This window comes from Zonotrichia albicollis, chromosome 1 (genome assembly GCF_047830755.1).
Source record: "Zonotrichia albicollis isolate bZonAlb1 chromosome 1, bZonAlb1.hap1, whole genome shotgun sequence".
Lineage (NCBI taxonomy): Eukaryota > Metazoa > Chordata > Aves > Passeriformes > Passerellidae > Zonotrichia > Zonotrichia albicollis.
This window is the reverse complement of record NC_133819.1, coordinates 90,158,204-90,179,775: the sequence shown is the minus strand read 5'-3', so window position 1 is coordinate 90,179,775 and position 21,572 is coordinate 90,158,204. Positions and strand designations below refer to the sequence as shown.

General features: G+C 40.9%; 2 protein-coding genes across 28 annotated transcripts in view; one reads left to right on the top strand and one right to left on the bottom strand.

Moving 5' to 3' along the window:
- Positions 1–863: 863 nt before the first annotated feature.
- ZNF830 (zinc finger protein 830) lies at positions 864–20,717 on the top strand. Of its 5 annotated transcripts, XR_012581559.1 has the most exons (12): positions 865–1,025; positions 1,118–1,217; positions 2,257–2,377; positions 2,951–2,984; positions 4,174–4,385; positions 4,745–4,835; positions 5,504–5,567; positions 8,542–8,622; positions 9,931–10,007; positions 11,733–12,654; positions 12,748–12,812; positions 16,616–20,717. XR_012581559.1 is itself a non-coding variant. In XM_026791007.2 (10 exons), the coding sequence occupies exons 1-10, from the start codon at positions 904–906 to the stop codon at positions 11,465–11,467; spliced, it is 1,029 nt and encodes a 342-aa protein (XP_026646808.1). In that variant the 5' UTR covers positions 864–903; the 3' UTR covers positions 11,468–11,726. The 5 variants fall into 5 exon arrangements, 2 of the variants coding, with proteins under 2 accessions (XP_026646808.1, XP_005483014.1); XR_012581558.1 differs by having other exon boundaries at positions 12,748–20,717; XR_012581549.1 differs by having other exon boundaries at positions 11,733–12,812.
- Positions 4,203–21,572, bottom strand: part of LOC102071518 (poly(rC)-binding protein 3) — a 502,832-nt gene continuing 485,462 nt past the window's right edge. For 16 of the 23 annotated variants that reach the window (XM_074546639.1, XM_026791003.2, XM_074546643.1 and 13 more), the window contains one exon: positions 19,338–21,568. In XM_074546639.1, the coding sequence (XP_074402740.1) occupies positions 21,220–21,568 (349 nt within the window). In that variant the 3' untranslated portion in view covers positions 19,338–21,219. Of the gene's footprint in view, positions 9,510–11,769; positions 19,210–19,337; positions 21,569–21,572 lie in introns of those variants that run through there. The other 7 variants (XM_014264273.2, XM_014264274.2, XM_014264268.2 and 4 more) reach the window with 2 other exon arrangements.

Sequence of the window (21,572 nt, the reverse complement as noted above, 5' to 3'; positions counted from 1 at the left end):
GATCAACCAATTCTTACCTCATTTGCTGCTCCTGTGTTTGTGTGCAAGTGGAATGTATTCTGGAGATTGTTTACCCGAGGTGACCAATTGGATCCACGTGTGTGGGTCAGGACTCTCGGGCAGAGTAGTAGTAGAAGTAAGTAGTAGTTAGAAGTAAGTTATAAGATGTAAGTATGATGTAGTATAGTATGTATCTCTTTAATATAGTATAGTATAGTAAAGCAATTAATTAGCCTTCTGATTCCATGGAGTCAGATGCATCATTCTTCCCTGCGTTGGGGGATCTTCATAAAAACTATACTGGATGGTGCCTGATTTGGGGCCTCCAGTGTTCCCAGGATTGGCAATGACACAGAATTTAAAAAAAAGCTGTTTGGTTTTTGGTTTTATTTTTTAAAAAAAGAACATTGAGTACTTTACATGGTTGTATTGCACACTGTGCACTGGAACAGGTTGTCCAGAGAGGCTGTGGACTTTTCCTCATTGAAGATGTTAAAGAACCATCTGGACACAGTCCTGTGCCAGGCAGGTTGGACCAAATGACCCACTGTGATGCCTTCCAACCCGACCCACCCCGTGATTCTGTTTTTTCTGGATCTGGACGTATGGGATGCAATGTTTATTATCTTTTACTTATCTGGGTGGTTTGGCGTGAGGGTAGGGGTACGTTTCAGGCAGCTTATTCAGAGCCGTATGCCACAGCTGGACTGCTGTGTCCATGGAGCTCTGTTGGTGCTCCAAAGACTTAACTAAAGAAAATCCACTAAAGAACATCCACTATGCTCTTAGGTAACACACGAAAGAACATCCCGAGGAAGGACACGGATCCCTTCCCGCCCCTCCCTTCCCGGCGCTCCCGGTAGCGTCACGGCCGCGCCGGCCCCGCCCTTGCGCCGGGGGAAGATGGCGGCGGCCGGGGCGGGCGCGGGGCGGAAGCAGGTGCGGCAGGAGGAGCTGCGGCGCCTCATGAGGGAGAAGCAGCGCCAGAACGCCGGCAAGAAGCGCATCGACTCGCCCTTCGCCAAATATCCTGGGCACCCTAGAGCTCGGCTGGGAGGGATGGGTGGCGGGAGGGGGTCCGCGCCCCGCTCGGTGCTTCCCTTAACGCGGCCGGCACGTACAACAGCCTGGGCCACCTGAGCTGCTCCCTGTGCAACGCGCCCGTGAAGAGCGAGCTGCTGTGGCAGACCCACGTCCTGGGCAAGCAGCACCGGGAGGTGAGGGCGCTGCGGAGGGTCTCGGCCGGGCTTTGCGGTTGGGAAGCGCCGGGACAGCGCTTGGGAGGGGGAGGCGTTGGGGAGAGGCCGCGCCACCGGAACGGAGCCTGCGGTTCGCTACTCGGGGCGCCGTGCGGCAGTGGGAGCGACGGGGAGCCCGCGGGATGAGGGGGGAGCCCGTCTGGCTGTTCCGTCTGGCCTCTGTTCTCTTAAAGCCCGGGTGGGGGTAGTAAAGGCAGCCCCTAGAAAGGGGGTCCCGTGTCCTTCAGGGGTCCGCTCCTCCGGTGAAGCAGTTCCCACCGTAGCGACAGCCTTTGGCTGTCACTTGTCTGCAGCTCGGACTTGGACCCATCCCCTCCGCCTCTCCGGGCGTGCTCGGGGATCTGTGAGCTGTCCCGTGACAGCTTATGCGGGGTTAAGAAAATGCACTTTTTTTTCTCTTTGTAATTCTGCAGTAAAGATAAAAAATTTGTGAAGCAAGTCAGGGAGTTTGTAACTTGGATGCCATCCAATTTTTTTTTAATCCTTTTAAGTTCTGCTGCTACTTCTTAGCAAAACCTGAAAGACTGTGTTTAATTTTACAAGTACTCAGGAAAAGACCAAAGGAACAGAGGGATTCCAGTTCATTGCCTGCATTCAAATGAGATGACTGTGGCAAAGCAGAGTGACATCTTTCATGATGTTAAAATGTCATGTTTTTATTTTAAAACACGTAATATTCCAGGACTTTAGAATAAATCCAGCCTTCCTGCTCTTTTCTCCAGTGTCTTACTGCTGTCAGTGTCACTGCTCTGTCTTTTCTACTGGTACAGCCTCCCTTGTGTGAATGTCAGTTCCTCTTCCTCCATGTCACATCATTCCAGAGGCTGACAGAAACACTGGTCTTTGTTTTGGTACCTGTGGTGTCTATTTCAGTGATACTGTTCTAAAAAGGTATCAGCTCACTTTGATGAGCTGTTGTAAAAGCTCATTCTGTATTTTAAGCTGCAATCCAGAAGTTACTGCTAGTAACGTGCCCCAAATTTTTATTTCTTTACAGAGAGTTGCAGAATTAAAAGGCACAAAGCAGACAGCCACTGGCTCAGCTGCTGGCACATCCTCTCATCCTGTCAAGAGAAAAACAGTTGAGACAGAAAATACAGACCTAAAGAGAGTAAAAGGTAATGAGAGGGAAATGCTTGCCAGAATCCGTCCATTTTACATCTTGAATGTTTTTGGTTTGTTTTGTTCCTATGGAAGTGAATATGATTACACCAGACTGTCGAGTAAATGAACAGTTAATGAATACACCAGACTGTTCAGTTAATGTCAGCCCATTGCTGCTGAAAAGGGGAAAAGTTTGCTTGCTCTTTCTCTGTGAGTTTTATGTCAGGAGAAAACAGTGCTTTTGGAGGTTTAGCTGGTTTTCTTCTGGGTTATTGGGTTAAATTAGGTCATGGAACTGTGAGCTTGGCCCAGATAGACGAGAAGCAGTGTAAATTAAGCTGTAGGAGCACTTGCCCAGAAGTGGTGTTACTCCTTTTCAGTGGAATCAAGTCACTGGGTTTCCTCAAACCATGCACCAAAATTCTTGCCAAAGGAAAGACAGTTAATTTTTTCCCTTGGTGGTACCAGACATGTAAATATATATGTTAAATATGTATGCATTTGGGGACTCGGTGCTGTCATAGAAGCCTTAGGGATGTTTCTTTTAAAAGCATGGATTTTAATAAGTTCTCTTGGCTGTTGTACAGGTACAGATGAAAAGCCACACACGTCTTCATCAGGGTAAGTAGATCTTGTTATTACCTAGGAATTTTCTCTAACTATCAATGGTTGCATTCTCATCCAGCTCTTCCTTGTCTCTGCTTTCTGTACAAGGGCAAAGGTTCAGAGAGTCAGCAGATCCCTGCTTCTGCCTGTTCCCTAGCACAGTTGTATAGTCCTGAACATGGCAGCATCTTCCGGGGTGGAGAAAATTGTATCAACTCTGAAGATTCCCTGAGAAAACAGGAATTATTTTACTGTCACTGACAGACTTTAAAGGATTGACACATGGTGCTATTACACAGCTTGAACATAACCAGATTGTAGCATGTATTCTCATAATGCTGACATCCTAAAGAAGAGGTGTCAGTCTGAAATTAAGACAAATTTTCAATGTATAATTCAATGATATTTATTAACAAAAACTACTAACAAGTGATAGGTCTTCATTAGGATGGTTTTTGTCACCTAGAATTCATGTAGGTGCATATGCAGCAGTTGAACTTGTACAAATACAGGGCTGTATTTGACTTCAAGGGGTTGGGTTAAGCATCTCAACTGCCCTTAAAAATATCTGATGGTATTCAGACACCTTTGTAGGGTGGGCAGATGTCAGGTGACACTTGTGGGTCTCCTCTGCACTTCACAGGATAAATTACTACCTTTCATAGGTACCACTTGCTGTTTCCTTGTACGAGTTTGAGTTTGTGTGCAAAATTACCACTTGAGAGGTTTGTCCATTTTTGAACTCGTTGGTATAATTAGTTTAAAATATAAGGTGGAAAAATGTTTGGCTTGCAGGCTGCAGCTACTCCAGCAAATCTGTGTTTTCTCATTGCTGAGCCTGTGTGGCTGTTCTAAATTGCAGTCCTGGACAGCATTAGGTACCCAAAATAAGTAGCAAATTACTTAGTAGGTGGAAAAAGAATTACTTTAACCACCATTCCAATTTGTTACGGGTTATTTTTATTAATGTGAATATGCAAACGGAAAAATGGATCTAAAATATGTTTTTTAGAATTAACCTGGGCATTTCTGGGGAACTTTAAATGAGAGCCCCAGGCATGTGCTGCCTTCAGACAGTGTCTGTGTTGACAGCTGTGCCATTCAGGGCGTTGCTCAGGCTCTCACAGAGGGCCTGGGCTGCTGCTGCTGGGCTGGAGTCACTGCTGTGACATTTCTGACAGTTGTGTTGTGGCCTCTTCACCAGGCTGCCAGCAGATTTTTTTGATGAAGCCCAGCCAGACAGTGCCAGTGTACAGCTTTCCAAGGGCCCAGGTCCCAGTTTATTGTCAGGGAATTACGATGACGACGATGATGAAGAAGAGGAGGAACACGAACAAACAAGCAAATCTTCTGTTGTGCGTAAAACTGAAATTCCACCTCCAACTCAAGAAGTCATAGCTAATTCTCTGCCTGCAGGTAATGCTGACTGAAATAGTAATTAGTAATTCTTAGTAATTAATAGTAATTCTCTGTAAGGAGAAGCTGTGATGTAACTGATGATGAAAGGTTTTTATTTTTCTAATTATTGCATTAGGTGATGGTGAGGGTGTGTAATACTGGAAGTAGAGATAAACTAGCAAAGAATCTCGTGTTATTGTGTGGTGATTGCTCATTGATTTTATGTTCTAGTTGTTTGAGGCTGCCAAGGGAAGTAACATCTGTCTGTTCTTCCCTTGATTCAGTAAGGTACCAACTGAAATTTCTGTGTAGTAGGAATTTTAGAAGATGCCTGAACAGCTGTTCTTTTTCTCATAGACTTCTGTCCTTTCCTATAGACTTTTTTGACACCAAAACTCCAGCTGCTCCTATAGTTTCCCATTCAGGATCCATACAGAAAGCAGAGATACATGAGAAGGTGATTGAAAGGTAAGCAGTCAAATCAAATATTGATAGTCTTAGCAATTGTAAGCAAACATTTATCTTCCAGGAAATGGAGACTGTGATCCCTTAGAACTTATTGTTCTGTTGCATTCAGAATAGTTTGTATATATGTGAGCCTCAGGCATTGTTTCAGACAGGTATCTTGCACCCTCGGGACAGGAGAAGAGATGGAACAATGTCATACAGAGTCTGTTTGACGTCTCTTTGCAAATTTTAACACAGGGTACTGTGGGAGCTTCATGCAACCACTGCTTTCCTGTTTAAAGGAAAGTGCTTGTTGTGTGGTAATGGTTCAGCTCACTTGAGCACTCCTTCAGACTGTGCTGTAATCATTCAGAAGTAGCAGCTGTGCTGTTACAATGTTTGGGTGTTCAGCACACTGGAAAGAACAGTTTAAGAAGTATAAGCTACAGCTCTTGTTTTAACATTGAGATTTAAACCTTTCTGTGCAGTTCCTTCAAAGCAAGGAAGGATCAAGCTGAACAAGGAGGTTTTGATGGGTGTAGATAAAAAAAACTAATGGCTAAAAAAACCTGCTGTGTTTCTGCATACTTACACAAAGGATTATGAATTTCATTTTTGACTATTTTTAACTCTGCAATGAAGCAGATTGTAAAGTGTTAACTTGGGCTAATAGTAATCAAATGTTTCAGAAAAGAAAACACTGCTGAAGCTTTGCCAGAAGGTTTCTTTGATGATCCTGAAGTGGATGCAAAAGTAAGTGATCTCCTTGTTTTATGCTACTGGATTTATTTCTGCCAGTTGTAATGATTTGCTGAGTAGTAAGGATGCTTTTCCAGGTAATCAGTCATACTGGAATGTAAGAAAATGACTGAACTATTTAGACTAGAATAAACTATTTCAGTAGGAAGTGACCTATAATAATCATCTAGTCCAACTGCCTGAAAACTTCAGGGCTGAACAGAAGCTAAAACTCGTTCTTAAGGGCTCTGTCCAAATGCCTTTTAAGCACTGACAGGCCTGGGGCATTGGCCACCTCTCCAGGAAGGCTGTTCCAGTGTTTGCCCACCCTCTGGGTAAAGAAATGCTTCTTCCTACTGCCCAGTCTGACCCTCCCCTGGTGCAGCCTTAAACATTCATTCTGTGTGAATGAGAAAACATGAAAAGGGATGGAGGTGGGCAACGAAGAGCTTGTTAAAGCCATCTCTTGGAAAGTATTTTTGATTATGGTTCCTCTGTGACTCTTAAAGAATTGTCATTTGTTGGTTGGAATACTGAACTGACATTTGGACAATGTACCTTTATTTCTGTGAGTCATCCCAGGAAAAGCAGTTCACTTAAATTGTACATTCAGTTTTGCGTTGGAATTGGGGATATAATAGTTCTTGGATGTCCTTTGTGAGATCCTGCTGAAAAGTGTTGAGTCACTGTGTGACTGATGGGGTGCATCCTGTTGGAATGAAAGCAGCTCCATGTGGCACACGCTGGCATCTCTAGTGCTGGTTACACCACAAGAGGGAACCTGGTCTTCAGCCCTCTTGCCTTTTACCACCTGGGGGTTTTATGATGCTCAGAAAAGAAATGTGGCTATTCACCTTCAAATTCTCAAACTTTCTCAAAAAACCCCCCACAACAAAAAAATCTTGAAATCCAAAACCATTCATACTTCCTTCAGCTTGCACGGTGCCAAATGATGACCAAAATAAAACACTGGTATTTGAAATACAAACCTTTTTTTGTTTTGTTTTGTCAAATTTGCCATAGATTTGATGGCTTTCTTGCTTTCTTTATTGAAATACAGTGCTGTAGGCCTAAGTCTTTTTTATTTTCTTTGAGTATATTTTCTTGTTTACACAGTGGAAGGCTGCTGGTGTATTTAAATGGCATTGTGAGGCCAAGCCATGATATCTAATTTGGAGACCTTCCAAATAATGCTCCTTCATCTTCATTTAGTCCCACTGGCCCAGCTAACAAGCTTAGGTGTTTTATTTGCTCTGGCAAGACTCTTTTGGCACTACTCATGCCCAGGTGTTGCCATATGTGAATAGTTTTGAATAATGATATTTTGAATATTGAAATATGTAGCTGAAAAAGCCATCCTTTGGCTGTTTTTTTGCGGGTTTTTTGTTTTGTTTTGTGTTTTTGTCTAATTGAAGTAGTAAATTTTTCAAATACTTAGTTTCATCGTAAGTAGGGAATGCAGGAATGCCTGGCAGGAAAGGAGAATCTGCTTTTATCTGTGAGGACACTGGTTAGTGACCTTTGTTCTGGTTATTGCCTCCACTGATAAATTTACAAGTGATTACTTGTTCCATTGAATTGCTTGGAGAGGCTCTTCCTTTTAATGAGCTCTTTCTGAGTGTAACTAATACTCAGAGGGAGGAAAATGTTTGTGACATCACTTATGTTGAGGCGGCTGCAGTGGTTCTGTGTTGGAATCATACACAAAATAATTATTTGAAGAATTAACTGGGTGTTGGAAAGGGAGATTGTGGGTGTGAAAAATGCTTGTTTATTTGCATCAGGTACTTGTAGAGCATATAAATTCTGGGTTAGATAAATATTTCAAGAAAAATAATAACTTTAGTGTTTAAATTTATTGTAAGAAATACAAATAATTATGAATTACAAAAGACAACCACAATGCATAATAACACAGTACATACACATATGATAGAAATAATAACAGAACAGAAAAATGAAATGATGACTATTACTTCCCAGTATGAGTTTGCTTGGAAGCTTCTAATTTATTCTATAAACTTAATTCATACTACTTGATTTTGTATAATCACTCAGGAACAAAACACACCAAACTGTTGTCTTTACTAAGGTGATGACTGACATGTCACCAAAAGAGCAGAATGAATAAAGGGAAAATAAAACTAATGCAAAAAGATGGTGTCATGACTTATTATGTTCAAACTGCTTAGTTCTCCTAGCTATATAATTTTACCCAGTCCTGAGTCAGGCATAATCTGTCCTCTAAAATACATTGTATGCCGCATCTTCCAGTCTTGAATTGTGTAGGTTTCAATTACACAGGTAGACTACCTTATTTATTTATTTGCATTAAAAGCACAATCTGGCTTTGATTACCTTGGCTGTAGATCTTAAACACATTCTTACCATGACTACTTTTTCAGACTTCATGTCTTAGTACTAAACGCCATCTACCACAGAATAAAAAGCTTTACATGTCATTAAAATTGGTTTGTAGCTGTACAGTTTCTTCTGTTAGCCAACAAAATTAGACTAGATTTCAAATACAGTCAGGCTATTTAACACCAGCAGACTAGTGACTGAAAGGTTTGATATTTTATGTTATGCCAAAGGCAAACAATTCACTGCTTTTTGGCTTGAAATGTATGCAATTGTACAGGCAGCTTACAGAAGAATTCAATAGTTATCACCTGACGCAGTGAAATGGCAGACCATCAAACTCACTTCTGTTACTTCAGACATTCCACACCAGCCACTTTTAATCAATAATTATTCTTTAAAGCTGCAGTCATGGATGTTTAATCCAGGAGCAGAGTCAGATTTTTCTTCCAAAACCACTGTGCAGCTGCACTCTCTCACTCATATCCATTACTTAAACTGAAATACATCAACCAGACTTCTCTGATAACACAGCATAATTTTTCATATTTCTCCTGGGTTTTTTTTACAGTGCCCCAAAGAGTCATTAGACTTAAATTGTTAATTTATAAATTTTCATGTTCTTTAGGTGAGAAAAGTTGATGCTCCAAAGGATCAGATGGACAAAGAATGGGATGAATTTCAAAAGGCAATGCGACAGGTCAACACAGTAAGTAATGGAATCTATATTTATTGATTCTAAATACTATACACAATAAGGAAAACAACAGTTTCATGCAGCTCTGCAGAATGGCTGACATCTGCATTTGTCAGCTGGTTGTTTCAATGCAGTGTGTGGTTAAATGCACTTTCTAAACGAGCAAAGGGTTCTTTGTATTTTCCACTTAAATGAAATTAAGATGAGAACTTTTAATCAAGATCCAGTCATATGTATCTAGTTACATTTGTTACACTGTATTTTATTTAAATACTGTTTAGCTAACATATACCTCAAATCAGTGTCCTGTATTCAAACAGGACACAACTGTGGGCTCTTCTTTAGCTCTATATTCATACTTTTAAAAACACTACCCATTCGTTTGTCTTTTTAGAAAAGTATCTATAAAGTGTAGGTAACCTGGATTTCATGTTTAATTTAAATGCACTGGAAAGGAACTCCAAAATCTGGGAAGGTGACAAAAGAGTTTTGAGACACGTAAATTGGCCAGTTTTTCTGTACTTCAATTTTTTACTGTTTGCCATTGCATGGAAAGTCTTCCTGCAGCAGGTGTTTATCTGCCCTTGTGTACAACTTAAAGATTACCTGTGTTCTCAGTCTTCCCCTAGAATATTTGCTATCCTTTTAATTATTTTAATTGTAAATAGTTACTCATATGTCAACTGCTGAGAAGGTGGTGCAGAAAAATGTTTCATTGCTCATTTTAAAGCAGTCAGCACTATAAACAGAGCAAATGTTCATACAAAAGCAGTGGTGGATACATTTTGCTAGCATAAGCCATTCAGATAATTCTTCAGCTTAGGAGGAATCTTCTCAGTTATGCGTGGACCATTGATTGCATAGCATCTCCCAGACATTCAGATTTGAGAAAGTATATGCTGAAAAAAATAACAGGTTAGAAACACTTCGGGATCCAGTGGGAATATTTAAACAGTATGTTCAATAAGTGGTGTATATTTAAGTCCCAAGCACTGGGATAGAGCTCTTGTTTCAGCCTCAGACTGTGGGTATGTGTCGTTTGCTTATGCTCAGTTTCATATCATAGAGTATTAAAAATTTCCAAAGATTAACCCCAAAGCAGCCAAAATTCTTTTGATTTTAAGAAAAAACATTTCCATGTCAAATTAAACAAGACCTTTTTTTTTTTTTTCTATTTGCCCTTTTAAAGATGGGAATATACATAGAGGAGATTGACACTAACTTCAGGTGGAGGGGAGCAGGGGAGGACACAGACATTGTAAAGGAGTGGAAGTGGAATTCAGGATGAAGGTGAATTTTCTCAGTGCTTTTCTGGTTTAGATTTCAGAAGCAATAGTGGCAGAAGATGATGAGGAGGGACGACTAGATCGCCAGATTGGAGAAATTGATGAGCAGATGTAAGTAGATCAATTTTTCCTCAAATTCTCTGTCCTCTAGCAGTAATGGATTGCTCTTTGACTGGAGTGATAAAAACGCTTCTAATCTGTGATACTACCTTTCATTAATCATCTGAGTATTTGAAGGACAAACTCCCTCAAATTGCAGAATGATACCTAATAAAGACATGGATTTTGACACAAAGTTTTGTAACTTTCTCCAAAGAGAGAATACACTGGAATCACTGAAGGTACACAAGGCAAATTCTTGGAACAAACTGTCCCTCTTCCCCTGTCAGGTGGCTTAATATCTTAATTTGTATTTCCCTGGGAGTTTTGATTGATGTAGAATATATGTGAACATTTTAAAAGAACATTTCCTGTACTGAAAATGTCCTGTGCTGTGGCAAACCCTCTTTAATTCTAGTAGAAGTTTAAGGTTTTGTGGAGTGATGCACTTCATTACATGAAACAGTTTGTTTGGTTTTGTTTAGCTGAAATGGGGAGTGTGGTGGTTGGATGGGCATTGGTTTAAACTAAAGCAACCTGAAATACAGCTCAGTGGAACAGCTTGTTACCATTTTCCTGTAGCTCAGCACACTGATATTAACAGTGATAATGGCAATGGTAGCAACTCAGAAAGAAAGGCACTAGAAATTTCACTTCAACCCTCTGGGCAGATTTACATGCTGCACATAATCAGTGTATGGTAACAACAGCATTAGGTTCAAACTGAACTCTGCTATTACAGGAATGCCTTTTAACAATGTTAGTGTAATTCTGAAGAGGGCTTGAGCTAAACTTGCCTCTCTTTAAGGATTTATTTTTCTCACTAAGGCTGCTGTAAGTACATAGAACCAAATTCAGAAATTGGTAGAGTACTTCAAGTTTTAATTGTAATTATTTTCCCCCAAAATAAAAGTTTCAAACACATTTTTAAAGACTTTTTGTAACGTTTGACTTCTGAGTGTATTTAAATGCAGGCCATTTCAAATTAAGTTGAAAATGAAATAAGTTCCTTGGCCTTCAAATCTTCAGCTGTGTAAGAATCATATTGGTAATATGCCAGGGGAGACAGGATCCAGACAGTAACCCCTCCATGTTGACCCTTCCGAGCAAATAAGAATGCAAGGGGCAAAGGAGAATTTAAATCAGGCTGGTACTACTTGGCATTTTCAAAAAAAATCCTATTTGAAGTGGCTAGAATGGTTATAAAACACAATTCAAGGACAGAACTTTTAAAGCGAATAGTAACCTGAAACTTTTGGATTGTGTTTACTTAAAATGTTCTGTTGCAGCAGAGAGGAAGCAGATAAAGAATCTGAACACTTTGTACTGCTTTTTTTATTTTCAGAGATGCCACCACTAGATTATCAAAATTGATAACTGATGTCTCACCTTTCCCTCTTGAAAACCATAAATGGAGCAAAGAATGGCGTTCCTTTTTGTGTGGAAGTGGATATTGGTTCTGTGCTTTTTGAAAAATGGTTTGTGACTGTATTGCAGTTGTTAAGTGTTTGGATCAGGTCTCACTGCTAGAGAATTGACCAAGCCTCTCCTCAGTCTGTTTTCACTTGAAGAATACTGAGAAGGTGCACTAGCATCTTGAAAGCTTATTTCTTTTTCACTGCTGGGAAGCTGTAAAGTTTCTTTATCCAAAGTTGTAGAAGCAAAATCCGGCACTGGAGGTGATGCCATTAACATGGAAAGGCCCCAGATGTTAACAGGTGTTTCACTTTCCAACAGTGAGTGCTACCGCCGTGTGGAGCTTTTGCGGAACCGCCAGGATGAGATAAAGGAGAAGTTAAAGGAAGCCATGAGATTAAAAGCAGCACAAGAGAAAGAGGAGGATGATGTTGGGAGTGAAGATGAAGAAGAACTGCAGGATTTGCTGTCACAAGACTGGAGGGTGAAAGGGGCTTTGTTGTAGCATTTTTGCAATGTGGTTGACATTCTTTTTATCTGTGGTCTTGGTTCCATTGTTAGAAGGGAGATTCTTTTGTTAAATATTTATTTAAAGAGGATCGTAAGCTAAAGAACCAAGCTTATTAAAAAAATTTTGTAGATCTACAGTAGTGTATTACTTGTTGTAAAAACTGTATATTGCAAATGTTTTACAATACTGGATGCACCTTTCCTATTAAAATGACTGGTTTCCTACCAGAAGTGTTTTAGTGGGATTAATTAATCTGTAAAGAATCTCTAGGTTTTTGGAAGCATTAGCTCAGTTTGGTAATTTTGAGAGTTGGCTTATTGTCTATAGAAGTACATAGTCTACAGATTTTTCCCAGATTGAGGGTTTAGGGAAAGGGAAATACTATGCATTTATGTTTTCTTAAAATTTGTAGGTGGCCTTCTGTCCATTGCCCCAGCTCCCAATAAAATATGTACATTTTTTTTAGGGTCTGTTACAGTTTCTCTGTGTATGTAAGGACTAAGCTCAGAAAGGCTGAGCTACAGCTTCTCCAGTGCATAGCCTGTAATGTGCCATAGCACTGCTGGATATTTTTCTTTATGGTCTCCTGTTTTGCTTAGTGCAGCCATCATGTAGCATATCTCACACTTCTTGAACCAGAGGGATGAGAAGGCAGTGGTTACATATCTGCATCACCTAATGAAAGGGTGACAAAATGCCTGAGAGGAAGGTACTGCACTGGAAACTGAGGAGGTAAAATAATAATTGCAAATACTGGAAATTTTCTTAAAATACTATTTTAGGCACAGAAAGCATCTAAAATTGATTCTGTTCTGATAAACACAGATTAGGTAAAATCAAGAACCAACAAACTTGACAAGACTGGGACATGGAATGCAGAACTACCTTTGGTAAGTGTCTTTTTAACTTTTGTGAATCTTCATATACTTCAGATTTACTGATGACTTTTGAAAGTCATGATGACTTTGACTTACTGATGAAAATAAGAGTGCCTTGATTGATATAAAAAAGTAAAGTTGTTAAGAACAGGTTAACCTTTCTTTAAAATACTCTAGATTTAAAACTAGTGAGATTTTAAAGGGAAAAAACAAGCTTTGCTCTTATGAAAGTATTCCAGTTCCTTGCCTCAGAGATTATTATCAACCAAGCAATAAAGATTAGAACAAAACTTAGATGTTTGATTTTCCTGTTTTGGGGGAAATATCTGATATGGCAGAAGCCCTGTCCTTATAGTGAGATGCTTTTTTATCACTCCCAATTTTTGTGATCCTTAGGTTCAGCTCTTCCTATTTATAAAGCTGTCAAAATTCAGGCAATGCTCCCTAGTGGTTTATTGCATCCACACTTTCCTGCTCACATCTGCTGGCTTACAACTGTTAGTAAGAGGAAGTGTAAGTAGCTGTTGCTGCTGAAATGTTTGATGTGACACTGAAGTCTTACATGAATTAGGACTGTCACTGAGATAGCAACATTCAGAGAGTATTGAAATACAAATCAGTGTTCAGAAAAATATTGAAATAAATAATAAATGTTTGGACAAGTTGGAGAAAACTCCGTTGGACCAAAACTGAAATAAAATGTCTCTGTGTACTTGAAACATTGGAACATCAATGTCTAAGATGCCTGTCATGCTGCACTGAAAGATCTGTAGATCCGTTTATCCCTGTAAAGAGAACTTGCAGCTGAGAGGGTGGTGCAGTATTAACAGGACAGTCTTTTTCAAAACAAACCAAAGCACAGTCCCTCAGTTTCTCTCTGAGAAAAGCTAAGCTAAGTTCCTAATTGTTCTTTTGTTCTTTGCTTTTCACTGACCCCACTCACCAAAGCACACAAGCTTGTTAACGCTTAAACTTCAGAACCACTCTGCATTTGGCTTAATTTCAGAGAAACAGATGTAATGAATATCAGGTTACACTGAACATCATGGACATGCATGTTTTGACAGTATAAAAATGCTAATCTCTGAGTCTGTAAATGACACTTCCTTTTTGCACATTTTTCCATAATTTTACTTTCATTTTGCACAGAAATCTGCAAATCATGGTTTCAGCTGTGGATGAGTAGGAAATTAACTGAGCATTAAAACAGTTCATCTGTTTTAGTCCAGTTGCCTTCATCTTTAGAGGTATCTTGGGGTAAGAAGCTAAAGGCAGTGAGTTTAATTACAGTGCAGCATCTTGAACATTCAAATCCAAACCAGTGCACCCCACTGTTATTAAGAGAAGATGGCAGGAATAAACACCAGATCACTCATCATTCTATTTGTTCTCCTTGCATAACTTGCTGAAAGGGAAACATGGACCAGCCAGGGGGTGTGTGCATTGCTGGGGAAGTGACAGCATCCATTCCTCTTGGTTGCGTTTTGTTTAGGAGTTGGTGCTCCTTTCCTTGGAGGAATCTCACAGATCTCCAAACAGTTTTATTCAAGTTTTTTACACCTTACTGCATACAACAGTACCTTTCTTCAGCATTTGAAACAAAGCTTTTAGAGAGCTTTGTGAAGATAATGGGAGTGTCTTTGTCCCTTGTGACCGCTGACGTGCATGTGCTGTCATGTCAAGAGGGCAAGAAATCATCCTGCTTTTTAGCAATGAAAGTAGCATGGCTATAAGAGAGGAGTATCCTAACCTCATTTAGTAGTCAGGCTAATTTATTAAGGGAAATAATCTCTTGTATCTTAGAAAAACATAGGGATAATTAATTTGTAATCGTAAATATGTCTTCAGTTTTAGAAAACAATTTTATATACTTCTGATGAGCTATTCAGATAGCTTATTAACCAGAGGAAATAATTGTTTTTAAAAATGTGTACTTAATTTCTTTCTCACTTCTTAACTTCCTTAAATTCTGTTTCTTAACAATAAAGATGAAAGTAATCCAAATAACTAACTATGTCAATAACCACTATTAAAAATGAAATTTTAATTGGAATTAGGAAGACTATTTTAATTCTCTGATCTTCAGGACTTGCAGAAAACTGAAATATCGGAGTTAGGGAGGAAGACATTTGTAATCCTTATTTATTCATATAATAATGGAAACTTGTCCAAACTTAGGAATTGTGTAATTTCATGCCACCAAAAAGTAGTTGAGATTCCCCAGCTCAGTGGTTTTGGAGCTGGTAAGTGACTTCCAGGAGCAGAATGTGTGTGTCTGCATGTTTGAAATGGAGTTCCAGGGAGCAGCTCACCATTGCTGCAGCTGCTGCTGGTAGTGAGCTCTCCCCTGGCAAGGCAGGCAGTGCCCAGGGTGACTGCTGTGCTAACTTCTCTCCTGCCCTGATGAAATAAGCTGCTGCTGGCATGGCTTAAATGTGGAACAAGGTCTGTATTTGGTACAGAGGAGCCCAAAAGTGACCATACAAAACCAACAAACCCAAATAACAGCAGACCAATGTTCTCATTTGCTAACATGGTTGTTTTTCCTCCACTGCAGCATTTAATTTTAAAATTTGCTTCAAATTGTAAATACTGATTGAAAAGAACATTGACATCAGCTTTGGCCAAGCCCCCTGCCAATAAATTCAATTTGAAGAGAGACAAATTTTGCTTATTACATTCCACTATAATTATTCTCTGCATTTTATCATCTTAAAAACACTGAGCTAGAAATGAGAAAAGCCATATTACTAAAATATTTTCAGCACTTAAAAATATTTCTTTTCTTATAATCCATAAAGGTTGCTCTAGAAAATCAGACATTCAGCCTGCATGAATCATGTAGCAGGTGTCATTAGAAACCACAGTGTGAGTATGTAATGGTACAGAAATTCCCTTTTGTTAGGTACCATCAAATTACTTTGACTCTTTAATGTCATGTCCATGGCATGTCCTAAGACACATGCCAGTCTGTAGGGGGACAGGACACATGCTCTGATGCAGAAACTGATTTAATCAACCTGGATTCCTGGAACCAAGGAATTAAGTACACTAGTGCCAAGAAGGGCAGTGTGTACTTACACCCCTAGAAAGCGTGGCTTGGGCCAAGAGATGGAAATTTCAGGTGTGAAGCAGTTTTTCAGGGTCTGCCTTCATTTGATCTTCTGTTCATCAGTTCATTAGAATTATCCTGGCCCGATAGCTGGGAAAACAAATGTGAGCAGTTCCTTTGTGTAGACATCTAAACCAGGTCTTTCTTCCAAAAATACAGTGGAGCCACTAATACCTTGCACCATTGGTGGCTGCAGAAGTTACAGGGGATAGGAGAGATCTCTGTTCAAATCCCTCCTTTGGATGCTGTCCTTTAATAAACACACCCTTGGTGTCACCCAGCTGAGCAGCCTGACAATGACAGTGCTCCCTGCAGAAGCTGTGCCACTGCTGAGCCCCTGGATCAGTGAGCACTGTGACTTTTAGATAATCATGACACTCACTCCAGAAGGGGAAGGTCCTGTCCCAAGAATACAAACAGTGCTGAAATGCATTCAGCTGGTGTTAAGGCTGTGGAAGAAACCGGATTCAGACTGTCTTGTGAAACCTGACAAACAGCACCTTGCCTGTGCAGCCCTCTGAGGCTGAGGCACTTCCCAGGTGCCTCTGTTCATGGCACCACTGAGACTCTGCTGCTGCCTACGAGCTTGACTGGCCCAAATGTGAACCTTGGGGCCCACAGATGCCCTCTGGTGATGCCTGAGAACAGAAACCACTCTGTATTAGCAGAAGACTAACTTTGTTTATTTTCCTTCTGGTTTCAGCTAGCATTCACGCTGTCAGTGTTTTTTCACTTGAGAAACACAACAGAGCTGCTTGAATTCATTGGAGATGTTTCCAGAAACCTAATTCCAATTTGATGACGCAAAAGCCGAATTTGTGCTGTCTTTCATCTGGAAACTCACATTTGTGTGGGCAGTGACCTTTTCACAGCGAATACATGCTTCCTCTTATCTACCTTTGGGCATGAGTGGTTTACTTTTCTATTTCTACTTTTCTTACTATTATTCATTACCCTTTTTTTCCCCCTTTTTTCTTTACCATCTTGTCTTTTGTTTGTCTGTTTTGTATATTGAAGATATTAGGAGCTTTTTCTTGCCATTCAGAAATATTTTCCAACTAAACTAATGAAATTAAAACAAGCTTAGATTTTATCACATTTCTGCCTGTATTTTTGCAAAAACCCTCTCAGAATACTTCCTTCTTAGTATATATGTTTGTATTTTGCCTCTCCTCATTCCTCACACAAACGTGCCCCTGCACTAGTTTGTTTAAATCTTTCACTTCTGCAAGCCACATGTGAATTATTCATGTGAAAGATACTACACACCCCAGAGCTGCTGCTGCCCTTTGCCTGGCAGCTTTATTGGGAGAGCAAAGCTTTGACCTACTTAGTGTTGAGCTGCAATAATATATATTTTTTTTTCATTTACAGTAGCCAGGCTAGCCATAGAAATAGTTTTTGCTGTTGAAGAAATGAAGACTTATGGAGGTCTCTGCTGTGAAAGCAGCTTCAGCTCTCCTTTAAAGAATGAGAAGTTAAATACATTTCAAGTAATAAAAATGTATTTTAAGTAATAATAACAGAGAACTTTATCAAATTATTATTACAGCCTATAGTTTTTCTAAGAGTTGGAATAGCTAATTGTCAACATTGGGTAAGGCCTCGTGGGCGCTGGGGTGCAGTGAGCTGTTCTGTAAGGGTGCCCCTTGGCACCCTTCATCATCAGGGGGTGTTGTGTGGCTGCATCTGTGTTGAGGAAGCTGTTGATTTCTACAGGTCTCCCAGTCTGCATGCATGTCCTGGTCGTGCCCCGATTCCAGGCACTGGAGAGCGCTCCATACCCTGGAGACCACGGAGGATAAATCGTCGTGTAAGCTCAGAGGGGCAGGGAGGGGAAGCAGGACCCCAAGCTCAATCCCTGAAAGCAGGTAGGGACCTTTAACAGAGTAGGGAGATGGAGGTTGTACAGTCCTGTGTCATTAGGGATGCTGCCAGCAAAGCTGCTTTCCCATGAGGCCAGAGCAGTACCTGTGACAGCACTGCCAGTGCCCTAAGAGCAGAGGGGGCCAGAGCGCAGCCAGTGGGGCTGTAAGGCAGCAACAGCTCGGGGCCAGCCCCTTCCTTTTGCTTGTGTGTGAAGAGAGAACCTCAGGGCTGTGACTGCAGCGCTTCAGCAGATCCAAAGGAGGGTTTGAGCAGCTTGGAGCAGTTTCAGGGCAGCAGGAGACAGCTCCTGGGCCTGCTCAGCTCTCCATTCCCCGTCCTACTGCACATTGCCGTGCCCTCCAGGGCCTGAACTGGCTCCTGGCAGGGTGGAAGGTGCAGGCTGGAAGCCACACCACTGGGCAGTGCTGCTGGGAATGTGTTACAAAGGGCCTCAGTAATACAGTACTCAGCATCCAAGTTCATTCTTTCATTCCTGTTTTCCCTTCCCCAGTATCTGATCTATAGCTCAGTCTGGGAAAAGACCAGAGATACAAATCGGTGGCTGCTTGTAACATGAAGCCAAATTTGTCTTTTCTATGCAGCGTGAGAAGTTCTCAATGAGCAGCTTTGTTAAAAACCAAATCAAGATTTGTAGAAATACTGCTGACTCTACTAATTGCACAATCTGGCTCCCTCTAGTCCTGAAGAGACTCATCATGCCTGACAATGGGCTAACATCCTTACTAAGGTTGCCAGTCTTGCACAGATGTTACACTGTTTCCCAATGAGCACTGGGACCTTAAGCGTGATGATATGAAACCTTTAATCATTAATTGAAAACAAGCAATTTGTCTGTGACCTTAGTTTGACAATCCATAAAATAGTGCTTCTTCAATGACAAGTTAGCAACTCGGTTACAAAGAACAAAGTTTAAACAACACAACAGCTGTATGCACAAAGCTACCACGTCTTTTTTTTGTTTGTTTTTTAATCAGGAAAAAAATTTATTTATAAAAACGTCTCATTTAACTTACTGTTGAGTCTCTAGCTGAATAATACAGTGGTTTAGAACACTAACGGCCCATGCTTTTATACAGATTAGCCAAAGCATGAACATCAATGAAAATCAACCCCCGAAAATAACTTGTCTCTGCTTTATGTTATGAGCCACAATAGTGTTAAAACTGGAACAGTAATGAAAGCAACACAAGAGTTAGGAAGCACAGTTGCTTAAAGAGTAAAGGAAGTGTTTTCTTTTGATGTCTCAGAATAATAAGAAAATTAGAAATGGCAGAAACTCCTCTGTAGATTAGTCCATAGAAAGCATTGTCTCATGGGGCTTTGGAAAAGTCCTGTCTGGTGGCTAATGCACTAGGGCATGATGAGATACATTACAGAGCCCCCAGGCCAGTAACTTCTGAAGACAGCCTAAAATGTAGGAACAAAAATGAGGAAAAGAAAAGGAAAAAAAAAGCAAAAAAAGAAAAAAAATCTTCTCACTATTAAAAAAATACCACTTGAGTACAACCAGCATAGAACAGCATTTCAGTGCAGGCAATTTTTGTCACACAGAGGTTGGTGGATTTTTTTTTTCCTTAAATGTCAATTATTGAAACAGTTACAATAATCCAGAACAATTTTACAGCAGTTTTCTAGAGCTTTTAAATAGCTGTGGTACCTTGACATTATTCCCAGTTTTTCCTTCAGTATATGCAACCAGAAAAAAAAAAGAAAAAAAAAAAAAAAGAAAGGAAGCCACAAACGAACAAAAAAAACCCACAAAACCAAAAAAAACCCCAACAAAACCAACCAAAAACCCCATTTGGAAAAGTGCAAATTGTAACAATGGCAGTTCTACAAATGGTTACAGTGACAAAACTTAGTGCAAATGTGCTAAGGTGAAGAAAAGCCCACAGAATACAGAAATGACACAAAATACTGAGATAGTACTTAGCCCTATACAATAACACACTTTGAAATACCATGTTTTAAAAAGTATTGCATTTGCATTGTGTTTTAGTTTATATTAAAATGCACTGAATACAGTTCAATTGTTAAAGCTTTGTGTCCAAGGAGTGCAGAGTGGATGAACATGGCGGGCTAATGGGATTCTGGTTTTGGAAGTGGTGAGGAAAACAATATTGCATTACTGAGTTATGCAACAGAAATTAAAAAGAAGGTGGATGGACAAACATAAAATGCAGTAAGAACTAGTTCCAACAGCTGGCAACCAGCCACTCCATTCCCCAGCTCTCTTGTCTTTGGCTGCCATTACCTGTCTCGTTTTAGTTAATCTGAGCATCCTGAAGTGCTTGGTAAAGGGATGGGATCTGTCCAGGCAGTAGCCTTTGAATGACCTCTAAAATGCTACATGTTTTTCATGATTACCATACAACCTGACTGCATGATTAGTGGGGAGTTAAACAGGGATGTATTTTGTAGTGAAATCTAATGAAAAATGGTCATTTTGGCTGAATAAAACATACATGAGAGGATATACGAGATAGTGACGGCATCTGGCTTGTACTTGCTCTGAAGTACTTACAGGAATAAGAACTGTGTTGGTGTATGTAAAACATCTGAGTGCAAAAGGAGGAGCTTCCTCTCTCTTTCTCTCCCTCCCTCCCTAAAGCAGAGTTCTTAAAATTACGTTTTTCCAAAGTGGAGAAAAATGGTTGCACCCTTTAAAAGAATCATGTGGAAAGGCACCGGTACCTGGTATTTTTTCCTTACTGTTCTGCAGTCATTTTAATTTAGCAGTTTTTCTCAGACCAGAAAGCTTCATTTGTTGTATGCACAAGTACCTGAAGTTGGTACCTCCTAACTGCCATCTCCTGCTTGTAGGAGGATTTTGGGATGGGGAATGGGGATCTCCAGGCCTTTTAGGAGCAGCAGAATGACTGAGGGGGGCCAGCAGCACTTCACAGGGTATTGCAGGGGCGCTGAAAAATGCCGGATTTGACATGCTAGCAATAGAAAAAATGCATCAGAGATGGCACTTTGCCATGAGGAATTGTTCTGCAGTTGGAGGGATCCCTGCACATGGATCTAGGTGTATTTTTATGCCGGGCAGCATTGCCAGAGCAGGACCTGGCTGTCACCGTTTTGCCTCATTTACATTTTTTCCGTTCTCCTCACTGTATCTCCCCCCTTGGTGGGCTGGGGGCAGCCCTGCCTTGCCGTGGGGCTGCTGAGGGCCAGCCCTGGGACAGTATCCGGGGAGAAGGAGCCCGGGCTGGCACCTGCTGGCTGTTGGAACTAGTTGGAAGGTGGTGCCTGGTGTTAGGTGTTATGGAGAGCAGAAGACGACTTGAGTCGGCAACAGTTAACACTAGCAATCGAACAGAAAATAAAAGATGCCGTATTGTTTCCTTGATAACTAGGATCTACCACAGACTCTTGGCAGAGCTGGCAAAGCTTGCATTGTGTCTCATCCCTTCAATATGGAGCAAACTTCTGGCGGTCAGATTTCTTAACCCCGCTCGTCGAAGGAATTTTGGCAGTGTAAGCGGACAAACTCCCCGTGGCCCCCGCGGCGGCCGCGGCATTTAGTGCCAGGAGTGGGACAGTTTTCATGCCAAGCAGACTGGAGACAGGAACGGCATAGTGGGTGGTTGGCAGAGTTGGTAGGGGAGGGGGGGTACTGACGGAGGCGGCGGAGGCGGCCGCCAGCACGGCCATGGAGGTGGGGGTGGAGGTAGGGGTGGCAGACTGAGAGAGGTTCATGTTGAGGTCAACAGGGGTCGTGACGGAAGCGGTCTGGGTGCTGACTTTAGCCATCTCTAAGCTGC

Coding starts and splice junctions, on each gene's coding strand:
- ZNF830 (XM_005482957.2), top strand. CDS start 904: ATGGCGGCGGCCGGGGCGGGCGCGGGGCGGAAGCAGGTGCGGCAGGAG. Junction 2,378..2,950: donor AGACCTAAAGAGAGTAAAAG/GTAATGAGAGGG, acceptor GCTGTTGTACAG/GTACAGATGAAAAGCCACAC. Junction 2,985..4,173: donor CCACACACGTCTTCATCAGG/GTAAGTAGATCT, acceptor CCTCTTCACCAG/GCTGCCAGCAGATTTTTTTG.